The sequence below is a fragment of the Peromyscus eremicus genome, chromosome 2 (assembly GCF_949786415.1).
Source record: "Peromyscus eremicus chromosome 2, PerEre_H2_v1, whole genome shotgun sequence".
Classification (NCBI taxonomy): Eukaryota; Metazoa; Chordata; class Mammalia; order Rodentia; family Cricetidae; genus Peromyscus; species Peromyscus eremicus.
The window spans coordinates 44,435,301-44,460,043 of record NC_081417.1 but is presented as its reverse complement, the minus strand read 5'-3'; the positions used below and the strand labels follow the sequence as shown (position 1 = coordinate 44,460,043).

At 43.4% G+C, this 24,743-nt stretch overlaps 1 protein-coding gene, 1 long non-coding RNA gene and 1 pseudogene across 2 annotated transcripts; all 3 read left to right on the top strand.

Moving 5' to 3' along the window:
- The first annotated feature begins 6,080 nt into the window (after positions 1–6,080).
- On the top strand, positions 6,081–17,718 carry LOC131904623 (uncharacterized). Its single transcript, XR_009377779.1, has 3 exons — positions 6,081–6,131; positions 17,128–17,221; positions 17,616–17,718. It is a non-coding gene; the product is annotated as an uncharacterized LOC131904623 (long non-coding RNA).
- Positions 17,719–20,182: 2,464 nt separating this feature from the next.
- On the top strand, positions 20,183–21,453 carry LOC131904620 (glyceraldehyde-3-phosphate dehydrogenase). Its single transcript, XM_059255696.1, has one exon. The coding sequence runs from the start codon at positions 20,249–20,251 to the stop codon at positions 21,248–21,250; it is 1,002 nt and encodes a 333-aa protein (XP_059111679.1). The 5' UTR covers positions 20,183–20,248; the 3' UTR covers positions 21,251–21,453.
- Positions 21,454–21,501: 48 nt separating this feature from the next.
- Positions 21,502–22,822, top strand: LOC131904619 (wee1-like protein kinase 2; annotated as a pseudogene).
- Positions 22,823–24,743: the final 1,921 nt, after the last annotated feature.

The following is a 24,743-nucleotide window of genomic DNA, read 5'->3' as shown; positions in this document are numbered from 1 at the left end:
TATTTTTTAAAGCTAAAGAAACTAAATCAATCGGATCCCACACAGAATTTTGAATTTTCTGAACATCATATATAACTGCTTTAAGTGAATGCATGTGGAACATTTTAAAGAAACAAGTGTGTGTGTGTGTGTGTGTGTGTGTGTGTGTGTGTGTGTGTGCGCGCGCGCACTCACAGTCCAGAAGAAACAAGGTAGGATGACACAAGGAGAGGAGACCAGGCCGCAATCTGATGTGAAGCTGGCATGCAGATCAAAGACTGCCTGGGAGAAACACTTCATTTGGAAACCAAGTGAATCGCTACAGAGCTAAGCACGGAGGGCTGGAGATGATAGAAATGCCTTTCAGCCACCTCATCTAATGTCCACCCAGAGGAACCGTCCATGCACCCATTTAGAACACTCTGTCTAGACACTTAATGAAAAGTGCCCGCTAAACCTGTGGGACCTGCTTGTCTTCAAAGTTGCAGTGAAGACTGCAACCCAAGGACCTCGTCGAGAGCGCTACCTTCAGTCCAATCATCTTCCTCAAAACGTACTAATTCCCCTCCCTTCGATCTTCCTCATTTGACCTCTTCTCTCAGTTTAGTACTTCAGTTACATTTGGACCAATTTATTTTACATCCCATTATTTTAAGAACAAAAAAAAATTTTTCACCAGAATTTCACAACACCAAATGTCTTTTCCTACTCCCATAAGCCAAATAGTTTTTTAAGTTTCTTAAATTTCTCAACATTTTCCTTCATTTTGCTGTTTTGAGAATACCCATAACGTCACAAGAAATAACTTTAAACAATGAGTTTATGCAAAGCTCCAACATAATCACCTGTTGAGTCATCCAAAGAGAGAAGACTGAACGCCCTCCTCTCCAGTTTTGTTATTCCCTAGCAAGACAATATTAGTAAGACAATATTCACCTTGTTTTTTCCCATTCATAGAAGTCTTGAAAATATTATATGCTTTAACAAAATGATACAAAATTTCTTAGGATACAATATTAAAATTTATCAAGATAAAAGTAGAGTGGGAATAATAAGAACTAGATATTGAGCTTAGAAGTAATTTGAACATACTGGAATTATGGCATTGTGTTTATATTAACCTGATCCTATGTCTTAATAAACAAAGTTGAAGAAATTTTATGGAGTTATAATAATAATTGAATTTAAGTGCACATTAAATAGTTTGTGGTAATGATCAAAGTGATAAAAGAAAACTGAAGACTGAATTCCGGGTTCTGTCACTTGTGGTCAAACAAATCCCAGTAAAGGTACAATGCAGCAGGGCACCTAAAAAAAATTGATTGGCATCAGGAAAGAAAAGCTATGTCTGGATCCTCTGAACAGAGTTTAAGGGCAGACTTTATTACAATCACAAAAAGGAAACCCAGTTTGCCAGGGATGATGTGATCTCAAAGTCACAGAAGACAATGCCCAGAATGTCATGGCTACTTATTCATTAACTTATGGATGGATGGATGAATGCATGGAAAGATGTATGGATGAATGCATGGGCAGATGCATGGATAAGTGATTGAGCAGATGGGTAGATGAATGCATGGACAGATGCATGAATGAATGCACGGACAGATACATGGGTAAATGCATGGAAAGATACATGGCTGGATGCATGGGCAGATGCATGGATGGATGCATGGACAGATGGGTGGATGAATATTCTGAGTTGGATCCAAAACAAGAAATCATGTTATCTATCAAGGTAGCAGATCAGGAGAAATATGGGACATAGGAGAGACTCAGTCTCCACAGGCAGCAGAAGAGTGAACATTTCTTAATGTTCACCATCAACAAGTGAAAGTTTCCCAGGGAGAAAGAGAGCAGAGAAGAATCTAGTAAGAATACAGCTCCTACACTGGAAAAATCAAGTTAAATTTAAGATTGCTGAAAGAAAAATTCATGCATAGACCAATAATACAAAAACTAAAGAGAAAATTACCATAAATGGGTTTTTTTCTACAAGGTGAAAACAGTAAATGGGTCTTTAGTTCCCATTGTGTGACATTTCTTAGGGAGACGTGTGCAAACATCTATTCATCGCAGATAGGACACCAACAGCATACCAAAGAAATTATTCAATCTAAGTCTGCCTTAGTGAACCAGTAAGCTTACTAGGTTAGAGTCAGGCTCGTGGGTGACTCTAAGGCAGCTGCATCCTACGAAATTCTACCCCAGAATGGGTGACAACTTGCAAAAAGTATCTCCCTAAGGATCCTTGCACAATTTAGACCAGTTCAGTCAGCTAAAGAGTCTCTCTCCCCATCGATTGTTACCGCTCATACAGCCTTGGAGAGGGATCTTGTGAAACTCAGCTATCACCTAAGCCCAGTGTGAGATGTCCTAGGACTGTCACCTAATTTCAGCTATCAGAATTGGGCTGTGAGATCGGGACTAGAATCATGCCAAAGGCAATCTGCTACAAGACCTTAAAGTCCTTGAACCCCTCTTGACTGGAGGTAGGAATCAACCAGGAACTAAAACTGGTGGTTTGTTCAGGAAGACCTATCCTGCAGGAGGGGAACTAACAGGAGCTGGAAACCAGACAACCTAAGAAGGAAGCAGGATCCTAATGATGCCACTTAAAAGGGAACTGAGCAAAAATATCAAGTCCCGTGGACCATTACAGCAGTCATCTAAAGCACGTGCACCCCACAAATATTTTAGGATTGAGGAGCACGATGCCTGTGTAGTCCCACTTGTACTGGCCCTAGTAACCTAGTAACGCAGGTGCCACTGGGCATCAGTCTTCCCTAACTTCTCTCTGTGCAGTGAGGCCTATCCTAGGCTTCTCTCGGAAAGAGAATTCCTAAAGGAACACACAGGAATGCTAAGACTGATCAAGGATTGCATAGAAATTATCTAAGGATTTCCTTTTCCAGACCCAAAACATAGACAATTTTGCCCTAGCAATAAAATGTTGATGGTGGTTTATTTGTTTCTGGTTTGTTTTTTTCTGAGGCAAGGTCTTGGCTGTGTATCCTAGGCTGGCCTCAGATTTGGAATTGATCTTTCTACCTCAGCCTCCTCAGTGCTAGGATTACAGAGAGACCACCCAGCAACAAGGACTTCCCGTTAGGAAGGGAAATGACCCAATTGAGCACAGGAATACTGCCAGCATGTGCATAGCTCAGGTCCACACCTCTGATACCCTTAGCCAGATCCCCAGCAGCTGAGCCTCTCTGTAGCCAGACATTGAGGAGAGCTGAAGTCATGAGTTGGTGCCCAGTTGGTAAGCAGTTTGCTCGTATGGCAAGCAGCCCCTCTTGCAATCCATCAGCTGTCTGTTTGAAAAGCCTTCCCCACATCAGTATTCTGAAGGGTCCCTCTGATGCTCGGTGGCATTGAGGTTGAGCAGTTGTTTTGGTTTTAGTCCATTCTGTACTTCTAGCCCCCAGCATTGCCTGCAGCCACTTGCACTCGCTTAAGAGGATCATTTGCTACTGATGTTTGCTCCAAGCATCCGCAAGATGTAATGGTGCTGCCTTTGCTTAACAAATAAGCCCAGTTTCAAAGAAAGGAGACAAGCTGCCTTGCAAAGCAAAGTTGCTGTGAAAGAGTTTAGGAGGAATACTTGTTGTTCCAGAGCCAGGGTCTGTGTGACCTCAAGTCCCCAGTTTTGTGAGACATGCAGCAGCAGCAGCGTCTTTACCCTTGAGGCAGAGCATAGAACTAACCAAGTTAAAGATGTGCTTCCCCGAAAGTCTGGCTCCTTATAAATGAGGACAACAAAAGACAAAATACATATCAAGTCTGAATGTTATGAAAGAAGACAAAGACCCTTCTTTCAGGACAAGTATATCCCTTGTGACCTGGGTCACCCACACCACTGTAATCTGTTGCAGTCCCAGATGCCCTCCTCTCCTTCGCCTGCTTTTTCCGTGCCATTTAAACAGGCAAAGCAAGAACCCCACTTCAGTTCCCAGTACCCATGTCAGTCAGGCAGCTCAAAAATGCCTACAACTCCAGCTCCACGGAATCCTATGCATCTTGCCTTCAAAAACGCTAGCACATGCCTGCACACACACACACACACACACACACACACACACACACACACATAACTTTTTTATCTTTAGGAGATAGAAAGGTGGCTCAATGGTTCCAATCATATAATGTTTTTGTAGGGGACCTAAATTTCGTTCCCAGAATCCACAGCAGACAGCTCACAACTACCTGTAACTCTAGGTCCAGAGGCTCCAAGGCATTCTTCTGATCTCTAGAGGCAATTGCACTCATGTTCTTACAGCCCTACACAGACACATAATTTTAATTCTTTTTTCAAATGTTCATGAGGGGCTGGAAAGATGACTCAGTGTTTAAGAGCACTGGCTGCTTTTCCAAGGGACCAGGATTTGATTCCAGCACCCACAAGTTAGCTCACAACCATCTGCAACTCTCACTCCAGAGATCTAATGTTCTCTCTGGTCTCCTTGTTCACTGCATGCATGTGGAGGACATAAATCCATGCAGGCAAAACACTCACACACATAAAAAATTTTTAATGTTTACATATGTTGGAGCCTAGAAAATCGTGATGAAACAACTTTATTGCATTAGCCTGAGTTTACACAGACTTTTTCCTGGTTTTCTTTCTACCCCTTCTCCTTCTATCCCCATCACCATTTCTGAATCCTTTAAGAGAAAAAAAAAAGGATCAGGACACAAGACAGGAGAGCAAAAAGGGATAGATGAGGTTGGAGGTAGAGGCCATCTAGGCAATTTTGGCTGCTGTTGAAGTCAGCTATACTGGCAAATCCTTCCAATGCCATTTTGAGAGAGAGAGAGAGAGAGAGAGAGAGAGAGAGAGAGAGAGAGAGAGAGAGAGAGAGAGACCTCTTTTGTTTGAGCCTGGTTCTTCCACTGGGCAGTGAGAGAGAACACCTGTTTTCAGGTCAGCTGAAAGAAATATGTGATCTGGTGGTTACACAAAGCCAAGAATAAAGTGGACATTCGGTAGTTTTCACTGTTTTATTCCCTAATGAGTCAAGGCATCAGCAGTGGGTGTGCTACTGTAGTTTTCTCTGTACCTAGCCACCATAAGCACCATAAACTCCACCAAATACGGCAGATGCAGCAGTTCACCAAGCTAATCTGGCTGCCTTCAACTTTGAACCCTATAGAACATGAGAAAGTAAAGTTTTCCATATGAAGGCTGGACAGAGGACGAAGTATGCTTTGTCATCAGAGAGGGCTGACCTTAAAACTCCAATGGAAATGATGTAGTAGTTCCTTTTTAAGCCTGGCACAGTGACAGAGGCTTGTATCCAGTCACTCAGAAGGCCAATGAAGGAGGATCACAAGTTCAAGGCTATATAGTGAGACTCTGTCTTAACACTTTTTAAAGGCCTGGGACACAGCTCAGTGATAGTGTGCTTGTCTTGCATACATAAGTCCTTAAGTTGAATCCTCAGTACAGAAGTTCTCTTAGAGCTCACAGTATCTAAGACTCCCTCCTTTCCATTTCATAACACTTCTAGTATTTGCAATTACCAGCTGGCTTCAGAAACCCATGTTGTAATTTTAAGGGCAGACTATATCAATATTTCTTGACCCACCTGAAACTATGTAAGTACCCAAGAAAATCCTGGACTTCATAAGATTTACAGACCAATTTTCTGAACCAAAGTGGTTTGCATAGGCTTTGGATAAGATCTGAAATCATGTTTCCTTATCTAAGCTGGATCACAATGGAGGAAGGAGATACTGTATTAGTTTCCCATGGCATGGTTCACAGCAACAGAAGATTGGAGAAAACAATTATCCGGCAAATGAGTGTTACAAATCAATACTTTCTATACAGCAGAGACATCATACCACAGCTCATAAAGCTTGGAAGCAGACACCTGAATAACTGCTATGAAACAAAGACCACCACGTTGTGCTCCAAATATATCATTTGGGGATCCTAACTGCCATCTCCCAGATACTGATGGAGATGCCACAACAGGAGATATCCTGCTGTGGATATCGTTCTGTATAAATAAAACACTGATTGGCCAGTGGCCAGGCAGGAAGTATAGGTGAGACAAGGAGAGAGGAGAATTCTGGGAAGTGGAAGGCTGAGTGGGGGAGACACTACCAGCCGTTGCCATGACAAGCAGCATGTGAAGATGCCGGTAAGCCACGAGCCACGTGGTAAGGTATAGATTTATAGAAATGGATTAATTTAAGATATAAGAACAGTTAGCAAGAAGCCTGGTTCGGCCATACAGTTTGTAAGCAATATAAGTCTCTGTGTTTACTTGGTTGGGTCTGAGCGGCTGTGGGACTGGTGGGTGACAGAGATTTGTCCTGACTGTGGGCCAGGCAGGAAAACTCTAGCTACAATATCCCCTGTCTGAACAGTGGCTGGGGCTGGCTGTGGGGAGGGCCCATAGGTCTGTAGGCAATTCCCTCCTGTTACTGCCTGTCTACACCTCTCACCGTGAAGGGGGTCCAGCAATCTTGGTGGAGACACAGAGCTCTGCTTAGCTAAGGTAAAGGCCAGAGATCTGCAGCTCCTACACAGAGCCATTGGAGGCCAGTGTCCAGTCCCAAAAAAAACCCGGGACAACCTATTAGCATACTGAAGCGCTGTGAAGCTCACACAGTGTATGTGGCTCCTCCCTGAACCCTACTCCCCAACACTAAAAAAACCTCTCCAACCTAGAGGCCTCTGTTCCCTTCCCCCAGCTTCTCTTTCTTATATAACCCTGCCATTCTGGCCGCGCACTCTCTCGGTTCTCTTGGTTCATCTTTCTCTCTTGGTTCTTCTCACTTCTGGGCTCTTGGCTCGCTTTTGTTCTCTTTGCCCTCTTGGCTCCCTCCTCTCTCTCTCTTTTCTTCTTCTCTCCCTCCTCCGCACCCCCCCCCCTCCTCTCAAGGCCCGGTGAGGTCTAGACTTTTCCGGATATTTCTGGCTGTACTCTCCTTCATATCTGCAGTAAAATCCTTCTTCTCAACCACACCTTAAAGAAGTAACATCCTCATTCTCATTCACACAGGTGGACGGTGGTAAGCAGGGAGGTCTAGGGGCATATTCTGGAAGTGGACGTAATCACACAGAGCTGGGACTTTTCACTACATTAAGCTGGGGAAATGAGAGCCACAACATATGAGAAAAATGAGAAAAAGTAACAGCCCTCAGCAAGGGATACTCTTTAGTGTGTTCAAGAATTTCTCATCTCTGTTGACAATTTAGGGGTCCTCAAACATCATGTCAACCTTCAAACAAATTCTAGATGACAGAAACATCTGTTCACAATCTTAAAGTAGTTTCAAAACTTAGAAAGCTCCCTGCTTCCCTCTGAGGCCATCTGAAGGAGGCTGCTAGTGAGGTGGAATCCTAACACACCATGAGAAAATTGAATGTGAGGTTGAAAGAAACAGGACCGTGTTCGCAGTGCTTCTCAGTGCCACCTCTGAGCATCACAAACTCTTTTCTTCCCTAAAACATGTCTCGTGCCTCTCCTGTCTGCAAGATGCTGCTGGCCCAGGAGGTATGTACAATACATGGGACTTTGTTAAAAATGCAGATCTCCAGGCCTATAAGAATCTACATTTTATCAGAAACCCTATATGCAAGGAGATCCTTGCACATAAACGTCTGAGAAATCAGACAACAGCCTCCCTCTTCCCGAATCTCTCACCGTTTATTAACACCTTGAAAGCTTTTCTCAGTGAGCATGTCACAATTTCAGTTCACAAGTTTTTCCTGTCACAGTTTGCTCCATCTCCCACCACATAAAAAGCACCGTGTAGGAAGACCTTATTTTTTCTTTCATGTTTTACATTATATGGGCTTATCTAGGTTCACCCCGTCTCCTTCACTGTCCTCATAGTTCAGCTCACACCACATTCATGGTTGCTCTACTCTGTAGCAGGTGCTATGGCTAAGAAGTTAAGATGCAGAACCTGTGCTCCAGTGGTTGCAATGCAGTGAGGCCAGTGTCTGTCTTGCTATTTGTCCCAACAGTGGCCTCGCTCTTCCTTCTCCAAGAGCACCAACCGCTGACACAAGATCTCTACCAGCCAAAACAAAACATGATGATGAACTAATTAAAGCCGTCAAAGGAAAAATTATTAGAAAACAGCTAATTTCTCTTTCTCTTCTTGAATTAGATGACCAGCGGCCAGGGCAATAAGACTACTCTGCACCTTGTCATTGACGTTTTCCAGTTTCTCTAGAAAAATGTCTTGTCAATGCGTTGACATTTGGCGTCTTTACCAAAACAGTAGAAAAGCAATTGCATACCCCCAAATCCTTGAGATCAGATCTCTCTCTTAATCTACTTTCACGAAAATGTTCATTCGGTGTATGAGCATGTGCTATGGAATAAAAAAAAGGCCACAAATTCTGTCATGCACCCACTGAATGCACTCTATCTCATTAGCTTTAAGATATGTGTTTTTTCACATTTTCTATCTCTGCAAAATCATAATTTAGGATGATTTATAGTTAATTGGTTATGGTTTTCCTTTACCTCTTAGCATATATAAAATGTATTGTATCTTAGAACATACCATACCTTAGGCTTGATGACAAGGTAAGTTCTAACACTAAGTTGTGGTGAGATGGACAATGAACCCATTTATATGAGTAGCATATAATGGTAATTAAGTACTAACAAAGGGTTAATGTAAGTGTGTAAACTAAGAACTGGGGCACATAAAGACAGACACTTAAAAATGAGCTATTTATAGCTGTTATTAGATGAGGACCATTGCACAAAGGTGCTCACCTTGACAGGAATAGTCATCTACCCGCTAGAACAGCTGAACAACACTGACAAGCAGTCTCAACACACACAAACACACTTCTCTCTTTCTTTTCACGTATGGACTTCATATCCTACACCCTTTCCACCCATCAAAGCAGGGCTTTTAACCCTGATTCAGAATCACCTGGAAACCTTTAAAAAATGCCAATGCCTAGAAATTCCAACACACACACACACACACACACACCTTCTTTAAAAGCTCACTAGATACTTCTTACATTCACCCACATCAGAGAGCTACTGCATTAACTTAGAAGATATTTGGTACTAAATGCCTTTCTAGGACTATGGCAGTGTGGTTAGGGTCTGGCGTCAGTGAGGTCTGCATTCAAGTCCCTGCTTCTGTTGACAAGCTAAGTGACAAATTGTTTAACATCCCACAGCCTCAATCTCTCCATTTGTATATTAGAAATAATACCTACTTTATAGGATTGTTTGGGGGATAATGAAATGTCAGCAAATGAACTAAGCACACATATCTAATACGTAAGTTTTTGTGGGTATTATTTTATATCCCTCAAGGCATGTACCCAGTGGTTTTCCTGCAGAAGTACCTAATAAATATTCATTGATTTGAATGTGGAGACTGTAGAAGGACCCTCCCATGAGACAGGAGGACATACAGAGGGAAAATGAAAGGATGTCAGGGAAGGGCCAAACTCATAATTCAGCCTGGGCCTGTCTGTGCCTTCCATGATGGAAACACAGGAGTAATGATATACACTCACTAGCAGGACAACATCCAACCCTGTGATCAACAAGGAAAAGGCTCCTCCAAGACCCCTTCTTCAGCCTCCTAGGGATGTAAATTGTCAACTGATTAGCATCTAATAATTTGGTAATCAGTGTAGTGAGAAGGATCTTTAGGAACAAGGGGTGCTAAAACAATAAATGTATTTGGTACTACCAAATGCAGTGTAAAAGCTTCCTTTCCCTGGGAATAAACCCTGACCTCAAAAGCTGAGCATACAAAGAAGTGCACTCTCCACCCATCTCTGGGTCAGGGGACCACCAGCCCACACTTGCCACGCTCCAGTGATAAGCTGTGCTAACAAGAACGTGCAGGGAAATGAAAGCCAGGTCCCATTCCTCCCATCAGTGGCAAATTTTTATTTCTTGACTAAATAGAAGCTCTCTGGAAGCAAAGCAAAATGATTTTTTAAGGGAACCAAAACCAGATTGGAAATCATTTGCTGCCCTCTTGTGGGTGATTCAGGGTCCTATCCTGACAAGGTAGTCCAAACATGCTGCCCACTGCTGAAAAGAAAACAGTGCCTCCTCCTGCTCACACGCATCCCACTGGTGCCTAATTCTATCTAAATTAAAAGTACCCCCAAGGAAATCTGTGCTGTACTCTTAGCCTCAGGAAAATGAAAAGGAGGAGAAAACACAAAGTTGGATTTGTCACAGTTTCTATCACTCTCCTAGGGCACAAGCCTGGATTTAGGCTCCCGGACTAACCAGCTCTGGTGGAAGATTAGGAGAAAGTAACCCCAGGCTGTACCATGGGGTTATACCTTCTCTAGGGCACTGCTGGTCGGGGACTTGGAGCCATTATAAAATCCTGGATCATATCAACTGTGAAACCAACCTGGGCTCCAAGGAATAGCGGGGAGGCAAGGCTAAACCAGGGACAGACACTGGGTCCCTTTCCACGCAACCCAAGTCCTGTTCTCAAGAGGACAGACAAGACTATTGGCCCGTGAGTGGCTAAGAGAATTGGTTTTGTCTTTAGGAATGTTGAAAAATATCTTCCTGGACTTGGAATAAATCCAAAGTGCAAGTCACAGCCCCTCTGGAGACCAGCCTGTGCTAATGAAAGATTTAAGATTCCCCTGTTGGCTCCTACATCATTTGCAACTTAACTAGTGACAGGCAAATAAACCAGAATGGATACTTTAAAAATTATTACATTCTTAAAATGTAAATGAAGTTTCAGAAATCTTACAAAAATGCAACTGCATATGTGAATAATCAGAGGAAAGGGAAGAACCTTCATAAAACAGTATCTTATTTACTATTGTCTTTTATTGGTATATCACGATTGCTGATGCAGCGGCTCAGTAGCATCCACTCTGATCCCACTGGTGCATCCACAACAGAAAAGCTTGCTTTGGGAGCCTGCTCCATCCCAAGACCATTTGATTCTAAATCTATTAAATGTAAAAACTGGCAGATTCATTTTTTTTCTTACCTGGTTAACTATGCTGGCATTGCATAGGAATAGCTTATATTAATAATTCTTCAAATAGAGAATTCATGGAAGTCATACCTGACAGTATCTGTCCCTAGCAGGACATTCATCTGGCCCCCATGTTCTAGAACTTCACTTTCGAGTATGGAAGCCACTCACCATGTTTATCTTTTTTCACTTATATTTCAAAATGCCTCTCTTGCAGTAGTTACATTTTAAGTACTTGATAGGCAGGCATGGCTACTATATCGAACACCACATCTTCAGAGGGTATTGTCTACATATGAATACTCCAGAAAAATGTCAAATTTCAAAATTCAAAATATGGCTTCAACTGAATGTATATCACTTTCATACCATTGCAAAGTTAAAAATGATAGATTAAACCATGATAAGCAATGGATCATCTGTATATGGGAAATATATGGTCTCTTATGAACAATTCCATAGCTGTTTACTTTATATACACTATTCAGTACTTTTCTGTGGTATTTTTCCTCCCAAAGATTCATGTGCTAGAAGCTTAGCCCCCAACTAAGATGGTGTGAAGGTAGAACCTTCAAGCAGTGGGTACTAGTGAAAGGGTCATGGGGCTTCACCCCCATGCTGGATCAATGAGAAAAAAGTTTGGAACTCTACTTGTTTAAATGTGAATCCACTCAACATACTTGGCTGGCCCTTTGGTACATGGCTGCTCCTCTTTCTGCTTTTCTGCCATGTTGCTAGATAGCTAAGAGGTCTCCACTAGAGTTTCAGCATCAGTCTATTGATTTTCCATATGAACCCCCCAGCCACTAGAATAAAGAGATATAAGTTATCTAGCAGTGGTTATTGTGTTACAGCAACACAAAATAAACTAACAAAACTTGTTAACTATTCTTCAATAAAACATCTTATTGAAAAATGTTTTCTTAGTTGTTAATATTACTTTGTAAAATTGGAAAACTATTCTTTGTAAAAATAAAAGTGGACTTTGATATGATGATCCTGCCATAGTTGAAATGATGCTTTCAACAAAGTAAGCTTCTTCTTCCTTCAGCATCAGAGATCTAGAAGAAAGAAAATTTACCTGGGGAGCAGGAAACCTGGAGTCAAATCTTGGCCCAAATTAGGTTCATGGTCTGAGGCAAAACAGTAAACTTTTGTTTTTGAAAGGTAAATGGAAGATATTGGCAGTCATGTGTCCCTAGAAAACAGCATCCTTCCTATACCTTTGTAAGATGCAAAGGAGTTCTTCCAAATGATTCTAGTGCTTGTAAGCCAATGAATCTTAACTAACCAGATGGGGTATAGTTCATTCCACTCTGAAGCACATGACCTGCCACAGATATCATTATAGAATTGTGGAGAGTTAATTATCACAAGAGTATTTTTACTCCCTGATCAACGTCGGTTGCTCACCAGTAGGAAGCTATCCACGCATGTGAAGTACAGGAACAAGTAAGCTAGAAAGCACCCAGAGTGCTGGGGAAATGATACAAAACCAGGGATATTTAAAGGGGGTTTCCATTTTCTTGAGACCCAGCCTCATAGCATCAGGCACACTGGCCTCAAAGCCCTGATGGCGCTACCTGAGCTCCCCAAATGATAGGATGACAGGTATGCATCAGAATGATTAGACTTTATAGAAATGCCTCTAAGACCTATATGGACACTGTGCTCAACACAATCAGATAAGAGAAGTGAATAGGATCTGGCTTCTTGGCAAAAAGAGACTTGGAGATTTCAGGCAGGCCTGATCAGCATAAATCAACAGCATGAATGTGCATTATGAGAAGTGACTCAAACCCAGCTCAGTATAAACCAACACCACGAACACACATGATGGGAAGTAACACCAGATCAAAACCCAGATCAGGATAGATAGCAGAGATTTATAGTCTGTGTGGCCTAAATATTGCTTGAAGGAGCGTGCCCTAATCTGCTGTCACCGTGCAAGGATAGCAGTGGCTGGGATCAGCCAAATGAGGGCTCTAAGGTGAAGAGGGAATGTAAACCACATGGCATGAGGAACCAAGGTGTGAGTGACGAGGGCAGGAAAGGTACAAGAGAACCTGACTATTTAGTCACCTGACAAAAGAAAAGAGAAAAAAACAAGAGCAAGGCAGGTGGTGGAAGGGGCCATGTCTGAGAGCTCAACACTAGGGAGGCAGAAGCAGGAGGATCTTCAGCAGGGTCCAGACCAGCTTGGTCTACATAGTTAGTTTCAGGGCTATGTAGTAAGACCTGTCAAAATGTTTTTAAAAGAAAAGAAAAAAAGACTCACATGGACGTCTTGATTGTAGCTCCCGTGGTCAGAAGCAGGATCAGTGAGAACAGCAGGTCTCTCTGAAAATTTTCCAACAATATAGTAATATGCATAAGCCAGAAGGGGGCTATTCTCCTAGGACTGTTCTCACACTGTCTATGCTGGGATATTTGGAAATCCCTTCTGCGTGGAGTGGATGGATGAGCAGCAGAGATGCCATCCAGTCTCTTTCAACACTAAGATGTAGTGTGGTGGTTTCCTGGAGTTCAGTCACTCATCATCTGCATGACTTGAGCAAGTGCTCCAGTTTGATTCTGTTGCTATGAGAAACACCATGACCAAAAGCAACCTGGATAAGAAAGGTGGTATTTCATCTTATACTTTACGGTCAATCATGGAAGGAAGGCAAGACAGATACTGGAGGAAGAGACCACTGGAGAACAGAAGAATGCTGCTTACCAGCTTGTTCTCCATGACTTGCTCAACCTGCTCAACCAGGCAAGGACCATCTGCCCAAGGATGGGCCGCCCACAGTGGGTCAGGCCTCTCACATCAATCATTAATTAAGAAAATGGCATGTTAAGGTAGAAGGGGGAATCTCACAAGGCCTCAACCCTACACAAATAAGTATAGAGAATGAAGGAATTCAGAGAATATGAGAAATACTCTTCCCCAAGGAAAAGCACACCAATTTGGTGTCTAATACCAAATGGTCAGCTCTGAAAACATACATGCAAGTAACATTATATAAACTAAGCCTATTATATTTATATATTTAGGAATGTGTGTGTATGTGTGTGTGCATGTTTATGTATACACATATACATATGCACATATATGTGCTAAAAAATTAAAGAAAAAAGAGGCCATGCATTTGAAAGAGATCAAGGGGTAGGGTACATGGGAGGGTTTGGAAGGAAGAAAGGGAAGAGGAAATGATATTATAATCTCAAAAAATTTAAAAATTAAATTAGGAAAAACAAGACTTTTTCAATTTCTATATATAAATAATTAAAATTATATAATTACATATATATGTGTGTGTGTGTGTGTGTCTGTGTGTGTGTGTGTGTGTGTGTGTGTGAAAATGCTCCCAGGCATGCCCCAGGTCAGTCTGGTGGAGCCAATCCCTCAATTGAGGGTCCCTCTTCCCAGGTGATTCTAACCAATCAGCGCAGCAGGTAAGTTCATTTGTCTTGGGTTTTCCAGCCTCACCTCTAAAAAGAAAAGACTGGTGTAAGGGCTCCAAGTTCCTTCACACTGCAAAATTCCACACCTTACAACGCGAAGGGATATCTGGCAGGGAGGGGTTAGAGGCAGAGAGCAGGAAGGGGGAGCGTGGAAAGAAGGGTCTGCACAGGCTAAATGACCAGGGGAAGAAAAAGTTTCAAAAGAAAGGAAATGCACACAGAAAAGTCATGTAACAGCAGGCAATTTAAAAGGTAATAATAGTCAGAAGAGAAGTGGGGGAAGCTCAGCGTCTCCTCCAGACCTTGCTGGCCTACTTCAAAGCGCCATCCAGAGCTCTCTTAAGAAATCTCGGAGACGCTAATGCGAGTCACGTGGTTAGGACCATAGTTTTAACTTCCAATTCGACCTTATTATCAAAGGTTCTTTTTGTCTCAACAAGGGTTTGCCTGAGACTTGTCGCATTTCCCCCTTTATATCCACCACATATTAAGGATTTCCAGCAGCACCTGAGTTTCCCACTCATGCCGAGTCCCCCATTTGGTATGCGGAAGATTCGGCAGCACCGCTCGTTATGAATGAGCTACAACAGTATTGCAACAGCACTCAGCAAACAGCTCCTGGCTTTCAGGTGTCGTTACATGCAAGTTAAACTAAATGGATGAATTCCTAGCAGGAATAATGTAGTTCATGTTGACATTATTCACAGCTTTCCCAAGAAGACAAGCATTAATCAGACAACACTCATGTAGATCTCTGTGTATAAATATTTGGGTGTCTGGCTAAACAGTGCCCTAACCTTTAAAAGGCATATAGACCTTCTGCTTTAAATAGGATCATCAGTATAAAGGGCAATTTAGAACAAATAAAAGGAAGACGTTCTTTGCCCAGGAGTCTGGATGTATATGGAACCCATCGTTTCAAGAGTTTGAACGGCACAAAAATAAAAATAAGCACAATAACTTAGATAAGTCACTAACCACAAGGTTCTATGGGTTTTTCTTTCAAAGTCACTCGAGCAGTGGGGAGTAGTGGTGGCTGAAGCCTCCACAAGCTACCTGGAAGTCCCTAAAAGGAGAACCAGTTGAGCTGGGGATTTTGAGCCAGGCTGGGCAGCATAGTAAGACCCTATCACAGTCCCGTGTGTCCTTTCCCTTACATTCTCACTGTCCCTTCAACAAAAATAGTTATTGACAACACCCCCACCCTACACACACACCCCTAGCAAGGGATAGTTGGTTTTAATTCAGGAACTCCGTTAGTTTTTTCTGGAAGTATATACAGTGAGATGTAGCACATCTACCACTGGGGATGGACAGAAAGGGTGCAGACATAGGCTGGTGCTAAGTGGGCAGAGGAACTATGTTTGCTGCAGAAGTTAAGATGGGACTATTGCTCGGGGCAGGAAAACTCCCTGGAGCAGGATGAACTGGGTGGGCACAGAAGCTGGCAGAATGGAAACAGAGCTGAGGCATGAAGGTAACTAGGAGGCTGATGCAAATTTGAGCAGTAGGCTATCTACATAGAGAACAAAGTTCGTGTGAAGAAAGTTCCCATAGGACCTAGGGAGAATGAAAACTTTAAAACTTAGGTCATAGATTTGACAAGAAGGCTATAGAGTTGAGTCTGCTGGTAAATGGTGAGGAGCCAGCAGAGGAACCCACAGGAAGAGCTATGGATGCAGGTTGATGGTACCCAAGTTGAGAGGTCAATGCAAACAGAAAAGAGGGAACGAACATTGGGACACACTGCTCTTCCCTCCTGGTGCACACTACTAAGGGATCTTCCTTGTCCTGTGGGACTATGGCCTCACACGTGCTGGGCAAGCATGAGACCAATGAACTTCATCCCCAGCCTTTTTATTTCACTTTTTAAAAAATTTTAGATAAGGTCTTACTAAGCTGCCCGAGCAAACCCTGAACTGCAATCCTCCTGCCTCCACTTCCAAGCGGCTGGAATTACACACCTGCACTACAAAGCCTGGCTGCATTTTTCAGCTTCTCTTCTCAGAAGTCCTCATTGCATAGGCACAGTCAACCTATCTTACCCCAACATGTTCTAGTCCCCCACATATTTACAAACTCAGTTGCCAATTACTTGCAGCAAGAGCTTGCCAGTGCATGCAACCAACCAGTCGGCTCACTAAACTCCACACACAAATAGTTCATTGTTAAAAAATATTCAGATGCCATACATAATGCTCATCTCTGTAATACACAGAAACACGAAGAATGAAAACAAAAAAACAGACTTCTACTTTTTGAGAGTCTTAAGCTCACTGAATAGCTGAGGATGACTATGAACTCCAGATCCTCCTGCCTCTACCTTCCAAATGCTAGGATCACAAGCATTTATCACCACTCCCAGCTGAGAGTATTATTTCCTTTTCCTTCCTTTTTTTTCAGCATGTGCATATGTGTGTGTGGTAACTGTAGTTGTCTGTGTATGTATCTGTGTAGGTGTGTATGGCCACATGTATACACACATGCACACGGAGGCCAGACAGTGATGTCGGGTGTCAGGAATGTCAGAACTCTTCCTCCACCACTTTCTGCTTTATTTACTGAGGCAGGCTACCTCACTGAACCTGATTCAGCAGCCCTCGCTAGCCAACTTGCTAAAGAAATCTTAGAGTACTCTGAATCTCACATCAGAGACAAATGTATGGCCACAGTAACCAGTTATTTAGACTAATGGGGAATTTTCCTTCTATTACCTTGCAGTGGTAAGGAGAGCCAAAGGTGCTGCAATAAGGAAGAAATGGGACTGGTGGAGCAGAGGCCTTGCTGCCTCCCACGCTGAACTTGGAAAGAGCAGGTGCCAATGTCCTCTCCATTTAGATGAGACTGTCAGGCCCATCCAGAAAGTATTTGATTCCCTTTCACATGCTCATTTTATAAGATGTAAAGTTGGTACTGTAACCTCACCTTTGACTGAGAACAGCAGACAGCAGGTACCAGCTAATCCCAGTCCCCATCAGCAAAGCCTTAAAAAACATCCTCACATGTGTCAGAAAGTGGGTGAAGGCTAGGCTCATCCCCAGCTTAGTGACTGAGGCTTGATGAAGAGTCAATTCTTTGGTGGTGTCTTTATTTCAACATAAAGATAGATAAATATCAATTGCACCGTCCTTATTCTAGGAAAAGAAAATGCTTTTCTTTAATGGCATTATTCTCTCAAGTTTTTAAATAAATATTTCATCACTCCACAGTTCTGAATGGCACCATCTTAAAGAGACTTTCCCAGGAAGTATTTGGAAGATGGTAGAATCTGAACCCAGGAGCAACAGCCTCACAGCAAAGCCAGACAGAGGTAGATCTGCTTGTTTTATTAAAGGTGATAGATCTCCAGTACTGGGAAGTCTTCAAGGGGCCTGTGAAAGTGCCCTCAGAAAGCCATCCTTCTACATCTGTAAATACCTACAGCCCTTTGGTGTTAGGCAAATGAGGTGCTCTTCTCTTTTAACTTGAGGAAAATCAAGAGCTGTGATTGAGAGCTGGGGGTAGTCAGTGCGTGCACAGGCCGCACAGGGAAGGACGGATGAAAGTGATAGTACAAAGAAAGTTAAAGTGCTGTGCTCTTCTTCAGATGGGAACCCAAGAATGGCAGGTGAGTGCGGTTGACGTTAACCGTTTGATTAGACGTGTTAACAACAGAACAGCAACTATTTTGAAGAACTAGAGATTTTCCTCTCAGCTCTTTATTGTCTGTGAGTAAATATAACACACACATAAAATGAGGCTTTCCAGGGACATCGTCCAACTTCAGTGGGGAAACCAACCCCACAGAACTATTGCAGTCACACCTGTGAGATTTTTATTACCTACATCAGATAGCCTAGGAAAGAGGACCCAAGCAACACCACGGGACTTTAAGTTGGAATTCATCTTATAGAAAAAAATGAGAGGAAAAGCAAGAAAGGGTCTGTTATTTCCCACTGCCTGGGAATTTCTCCCTTTGTCTCTGTGTGCAGAGATTAGGGGACATCCACGTGTGCAGGCACTTAACCAAGGGGAGCATCACTAACCTCGCCCTACTTCCTATAGGATGCAAGAGCCAAGAGCTAACGGGAATGAACTTACTTCTAAAATCATTTTACACTACTTACTGTTAGTAATGTGCATGGGTAAGTTTATGGTGTGTGTGTGTGTGTGTGTGTGTGTGTGTGTGTGTGTGTCTTTACATATACCACTGATCCCAGAGCATAGCTCTTTCCTTCCACCATGGGTTCTGAGTGGCTTGTACAGCAAGTGCTTTTACCCCCTGAGCAACATCACCAGCCCAGGAACAAACTTCTGAGACCTCAGAGAAATCTATAACATTTTCATGTGTGTGGCTTTATCAAATTAAATGTAGAAAACAAGGTAATACAAAGAAAGCGCTGGATGTGCCTGTGTTTTTGTTAATCTCAAATCACCATACCTTACACTGAAGGTGCCGACAAGAGACTTCACTGGGTAGCAGAAGAGTTCAGCAGTAAAGACACACAGTGTCAACCATGGCCAGGATTTGGAATTCATATCCACACCATATGTGTTTCAAGGAAGCGGGAGCTATTTGAATTGTGGGGCTATAATTCCATCAAGAGATGCTGAAGACTGCATAAACCACCTGAGCCTACAAAAATTACTATCCTGTATTTCAGCCACCTGTGGTTTGTTTTATGAGTAATTTACTGACTCCCTTCGCACAGTATGTTGTGTCAAACTTCAGACTTTGGATATTTCTTTGCAATTTGATTTGTCTTTTCCCCAAGAATCTGTCCACTTCTGTAGCAAATCTTCATTGAGCACTTACTATGTGTGTCATGCTGCGGGGAGAAGTGGATTGTGTGGTCCTGTTTGGACCTCCAGCTGCTGTGGGCTTTAAGTCCTTCATATTATCCAGCATAGAAATCAGACACCCTAGAGCCAGCGAGGAAGCCCTGCCTAGAAAATAAGTACCTATTGACATCTAAAATGAAAGCAAATGTTTATTCAGGACAGAACTACAATGTTCTGGGGTGGGATTCTCAGGGCATTTCATCCTTGGAGCTCAAAATAGTTTCCCAGGACTCTACTTGGAGGAAAGAAAGCTAATGCACAGCGCCTTGGCAATGCTCCTCTTTAGGAAGCTTCTTGAAGGAAACATTTAGATGAAGCTAAAATATAAGGAAGACACCAATCAGCCCATACCACTGACTCCCAAGCAACTAGAATGCTATTGGATAAAATCAGGTTCTCTCCTACTGAAGACGCTGCATTATCTATTTTAAGATGCATTGTTGCATCCTTCATGCCTTCATTGCAAACATTATTTAGTGTAAGATGGGGATTATGGAGAATCTTTGACAGTGTGAGTCACCCTGGCTAATGAGACAGTAGAATCTCACACTCATTATTTAGGATTCAGGTCAACAGCTGTTGGGTGGTAGGAGGAAGGGTGAGCTGAGGCTGTGGAAGATGCTGGGTTTATTTGTTTGTTTTTTTCCTCCTTACCTTTGTGGATTCAGTGTTCCTTTCTCAGAGACCTTCCTGTCCACACTGTAAGGCCCTATACTGAGAGGGCCAACAGAGGGGCTAACCAGGGGCTGAATACAAAATTAAACTTTTCCTTTTGTGAAGAAGAGACAGAATGAAGGGTGGAAGCCAGCACGGAGACCTTGAGGCAAAGATATATGAGGTATGAGGATGAGGACGTAGGGGATCCTGAAACTCCCCTCAAAGATGAACTTGATGCCTCTCGGAATACAGACAAGGAAAGTCCAGATTTGTTCTTAAGATTCCAGTTTCGGCTCTCTGCTCCTCCCTGTTCCAGAGACAGCCGCATCTTTCTGTGCAGTGCCAGCCTCGTTCCTGAGACACGATGGTGAAGGTCGGAGTGAACGGATTTGGCCGAATTGGACGCCTGGTTGCCAGGGCTGCCTTCCAGTCTGGCAAAGTTGATATTGTTGCCATCAATGATCCCTTCATTGACCTCAACTACATGGTCTACATGTTCCAGTATGACTCCACCCATGGCAAGTTCAACGGCACAGTCAAGGCTGAGAACGGGAAGCTGGTCATCAACGGGAAGGCCATCACCATCTTCCAGGAGCGAGATCCCGCCAACATCAAGTGGGGTGAGGCTGGTGCCGAGTATGTTGTGGAGTCCACTGGTGTCTTCACCACCATGGAGAAGGCTGGGGCCCACTTGAAAGGCGGGGCCAAAAGGGTCATCATCTCCGCCCCTTCTGCTGACGCCCCCATGTTTGTGATGGGTGTCAACCATGAGAAGTACGACAATTCACTCAAGATTATCAGCAACGCTTCCTGCACCACCAACTGCTTAGCCCCCCTGGCCAAGGTCATCCATGACAACTTTGGCATTGTGGAGGGACTCATGACCACAGTCCACGCCATCACTGCCACCCAGAAGACTGTGGATGGCCCCTCTGGGAAGCTGTGGCGTGATGGCCGTGGGGCAGCCCAGAACATCATCCCTGCATCCACCGGTGCCGCCAAGGCTGTGGGCAAGGTCATCCCAGAGCTGAATGGGAAGCTCACGGGCATGGCCTTCCGTGTTCCTACCCCCAATGTGTCCGTCGTGGATCTGACATGCCGCCTGCAGAAACCTGCCAAGTATGACGACATCAAGAAGGTGGTGAAGCAGGCGTCGGAGGGCCCACTAAAGGGCATCCTGGGCTACACTGAGGACCAGGTTGTCTCTTGCGACTTCAACAGTGACCCCCACTCTTCCACCTTCGATGCTGGGGCTGGCATTGCTCTCAATGACAACTTTGTGAAGCTCATTTCCTGGTACGACAATGAATTTGGCTACAGCAACAGGGTGGTGGACCTCATGGCCTACATGGCCTCCAAGGAGTAAGAAGCCCGCCCTGGACCACCCACCCCAGCAAGGACAGCAAGAGAGCCCCTCGGCTGCTGAGCAGTTCCTGTCCCATCTCAGCCCCCGATACTGAGCATCTCCCTCACAGTTTCCATCCCAGACCCCCAGAACAACAGGAGGGGCTTAGGGAGCCCTACTCTCTTGAACACCATCAATAAAGTTCACTGCACCCATAAAAAAAAAAAAAAAAAAGATTCCAGTTTCAGACTCTCCCAAATACCTGGAGACACCAGTACTACACAGCAAGAGCAAGCTGTGGGTCCAATGACAATCCCTCTACTCCTAGAAGTGCTGAGCCGGCCAGAGATCTCTTCAACAGGGTCTCCGCCCAAAGCTCTAAGTGTCTGAGACTCATGCCTGTTTGCCTCATTGATAAGACCTCTTTGCCACCAGTCAGTATCAATCCATTCACTCCAGAGTCCTGTAGAACATTATTCTCTCGGTCAAAGGGCAAGAGAAGCCCAGAGCTAGCTTGAGGAAATTGAAGAAGGGAAAGGCAAAGCAGAACGCATCTGCCTGCTAAGGAAAGTGTTCCCCAAAACACTAATATGGCTTCCTGCTTTGAAAAGGAATTCTGGGAAGTAGAAGAAATTGAAGTTGAGGAATTTGGTACAGTCTACAAGTGCATTATGAGGCTGGATGGATGCAATTATTCAATAAAGCACTCTACAAAAACCCTTCCAGGATTATCAAATTAGAATTTGGATTTGCACAAAGTTAATGTTCATGTGGTGATTAGCCATCACCCCCACATGGTACTATTCTTCCTCTGCAGAAGATGATCATGTGATCACTCCAAATGAATAAATTAATGGTGGGAGCTTGCAATCCGCTGTATTTGAGAATGCTAATGCTGCATCTGTCAATCACTTCCAAGAGCCCAAACGCAAAGGCATCCTTCTAAGATTCCCTTGAGGCTTAAGTACATCTACAACTCTGGCATGGTACACCTGGACATCAAGCCCAGTAACATCCTTATTTGTCATAAGATGCAAAGTGATGCTCCTGGAAACCCAGAAGAGGTTAAAAACGAAGCTAGCTGATTGGCTTCTCTCTGCTGGTGTGATGTATGAAATTGGTGACCTGGGTAATGTGACATCAATTACCCAAAATAGAAGAATATTTCTTTTGTTTCCCAGCTAATGAGATCTTGGAAGAGCATGAGCAACACCTTCCCAAAGCACATTTTGCTTGTGATTAACAATTGCAATGGCTTCAGGAGCAGAGTCATCACCCAATGGTGATACGTGTCATCATATTCACAGAGTGGCTTTCCTAACATTCCTCAGGAACTCACAATGACTTTTATAGTCTACTCAAGGGGACCAAGAAAAGTTCAGCAGGCCCAGTTCTCTCAGAGAGGCATCCACCACAGTGGTCCTGAAACGTCTGGGGCCCATACAGAGTCAGAAAGCACATGACACCTGGTAGGAGGAGAGAGCAGGAAGTCTTCAAGCTTTACCAATGGGGATTCTTCCTTAGAAGAACTCATTTCTCACTGGGCAGACTTTTTGCTATAGAACCTTCAGAAATCTCTTACAGAATGGAGAAATGAACCAGCTTGAATGTCCAAAGATTTTAAAAGCAATCCTGATTCAGCTTCTATAGACAAAAATCACAAAGCTTCTAGCAGTTTCTCATGCATAAGAATTCCTAGGCATTTCTCTCTTCCCTGATGCCGTATTTCTAGTGCCACCTACTGAGAACTTCCAGTGAATCATCAGAAAACGTGCCTCTTGAAGAAAAGGAAACACCCTTTGTCTTACTGTATGGATTAAGAAGTTGTCATTACTGAATATTCATTAGGGATCTGGGGAACTTTCCCTGCACATAGAAGGGATACAATGTGGCTTTAAGTGCCAGCCCATAAGAGAACATTGCCTGTATTACAGTAGTGCTTCCCAAATTGTATCTACTCCTATGATTGACAGCTCTGTTAAGCAAGTAGTTGACTTAATGTATTTTTATGGATATAAGCAATCTCTTACCTGATAGTGCATTAATAAATAAAAGATTATTATTATGAGAAATGATTAGAAATAAAAATTTGGACATTCCTGAGATGTGTATTAACTTGTGAAACAATCTACAGAGGCAGAGAGGCCCAAGGACGTTTGGTGTGGCTGCTCTCCATGGGTCTAGCCCTCTGGTGGCTGCTTCTGATTACTTTTCAGGTGTTGGATACTATGAGGTTCTCTTGATTTTAGCAGAAATTATCTTTGTGTCCTATGCTTTTTACATATTTTAATCAAACCTTTCCCTCTGTGTACATTTTAAAGGAACAGAACATATAAAATAAAGTTTCTTATCTTGTCAAAAGGCAAAAAGGGGAGGGCGTTCAGGTCACATCAGGCCATTCTTTTTCAAATATCTGATTTTTTTAAAAAAAATTTTTCAACCAAAGAAAGCTAAATTTCCTTCCTTCTCTCCTAGAGAGAGGGCATTTCTAGAACTGTTCTGACTTGGAAGGGTGAGTTGGCACTTAGTGCCATGAAGACAGGTAAATAATGAATGTAAAGAGCCTGGAAGGACCTCTGCAAGGGCTTCTGTGTTTGCAGGCTTAAAGCACTCGCTCCATTGTGGGGCCCAGACTATCTTATTACCAGCATCTATGTTTAATCACGTCTGTATGTTCATGCCTTACCTTCCACTGAGGGTAAGGTCTGTGCTTATCTTTATGTATACCACTGATCCCACCCTCAGTGGAAGGTGGTAGGATCTAATCTGAGTCCAGAAACTTGAAAACCATGAGAGCTATTATATAAATCCCAGTTTGAAGACAGACGGCCTGAGATGTTCCAGCGGAAGTAGTAAGGCAGTTAAGAGGTGGCGATTTCCTCTTTCTTCCCTCCACTTTTTGCTTATTTGGGTCCTCCGTAGAATGAATGATGCCCACCCTCACCCACCCTCATAGATAAGGAAGCCTGCTTCTGCCGAGTCTGTGAACTCCTTTTCTCTGGAATATGTTCCAGGCTGACCCAAGGCTTTCTCAAAGGCCCTGATAAAAGGACAAAGAAGAGCTGGTTCCGTGTCCTTTGCCCAGGAGCAGACTTGGCAAGGACAGTTTCCGTTCCTGGGAAGCTGGCCTTACCCTCTAAAGAGGACTGGGGTTATCAATCCCAAGGTTGTGGAGTGTTTGGTCTGTGGTGCACTCGAAGTGCCCAGTGTTCCCTTTGTGCGATATTGCTTGGTTAACGTCCCACTGACTTTGTCCTGCGGTATGCTAGCCTTCTGCTGACTCTGTCCCATTTTCCCCTGAAAACTGTATGTAAGATGCTGTATAATACTTCCTATAAAAACTTAATAAATTAGTTTGTCATGAGTCATCAGCCCATGCAAGACCTCCTGGACCTAAGCTTTCAGTCTTCTGTATCTTCTTGTCCCCAGTGTGTATGTGTGTGTGTGTGTGTGTGTGTGTGTGTGTGTGTATGAACGAAAATAGAGTATTATGTCCTCAGCTTACCACAGTGTT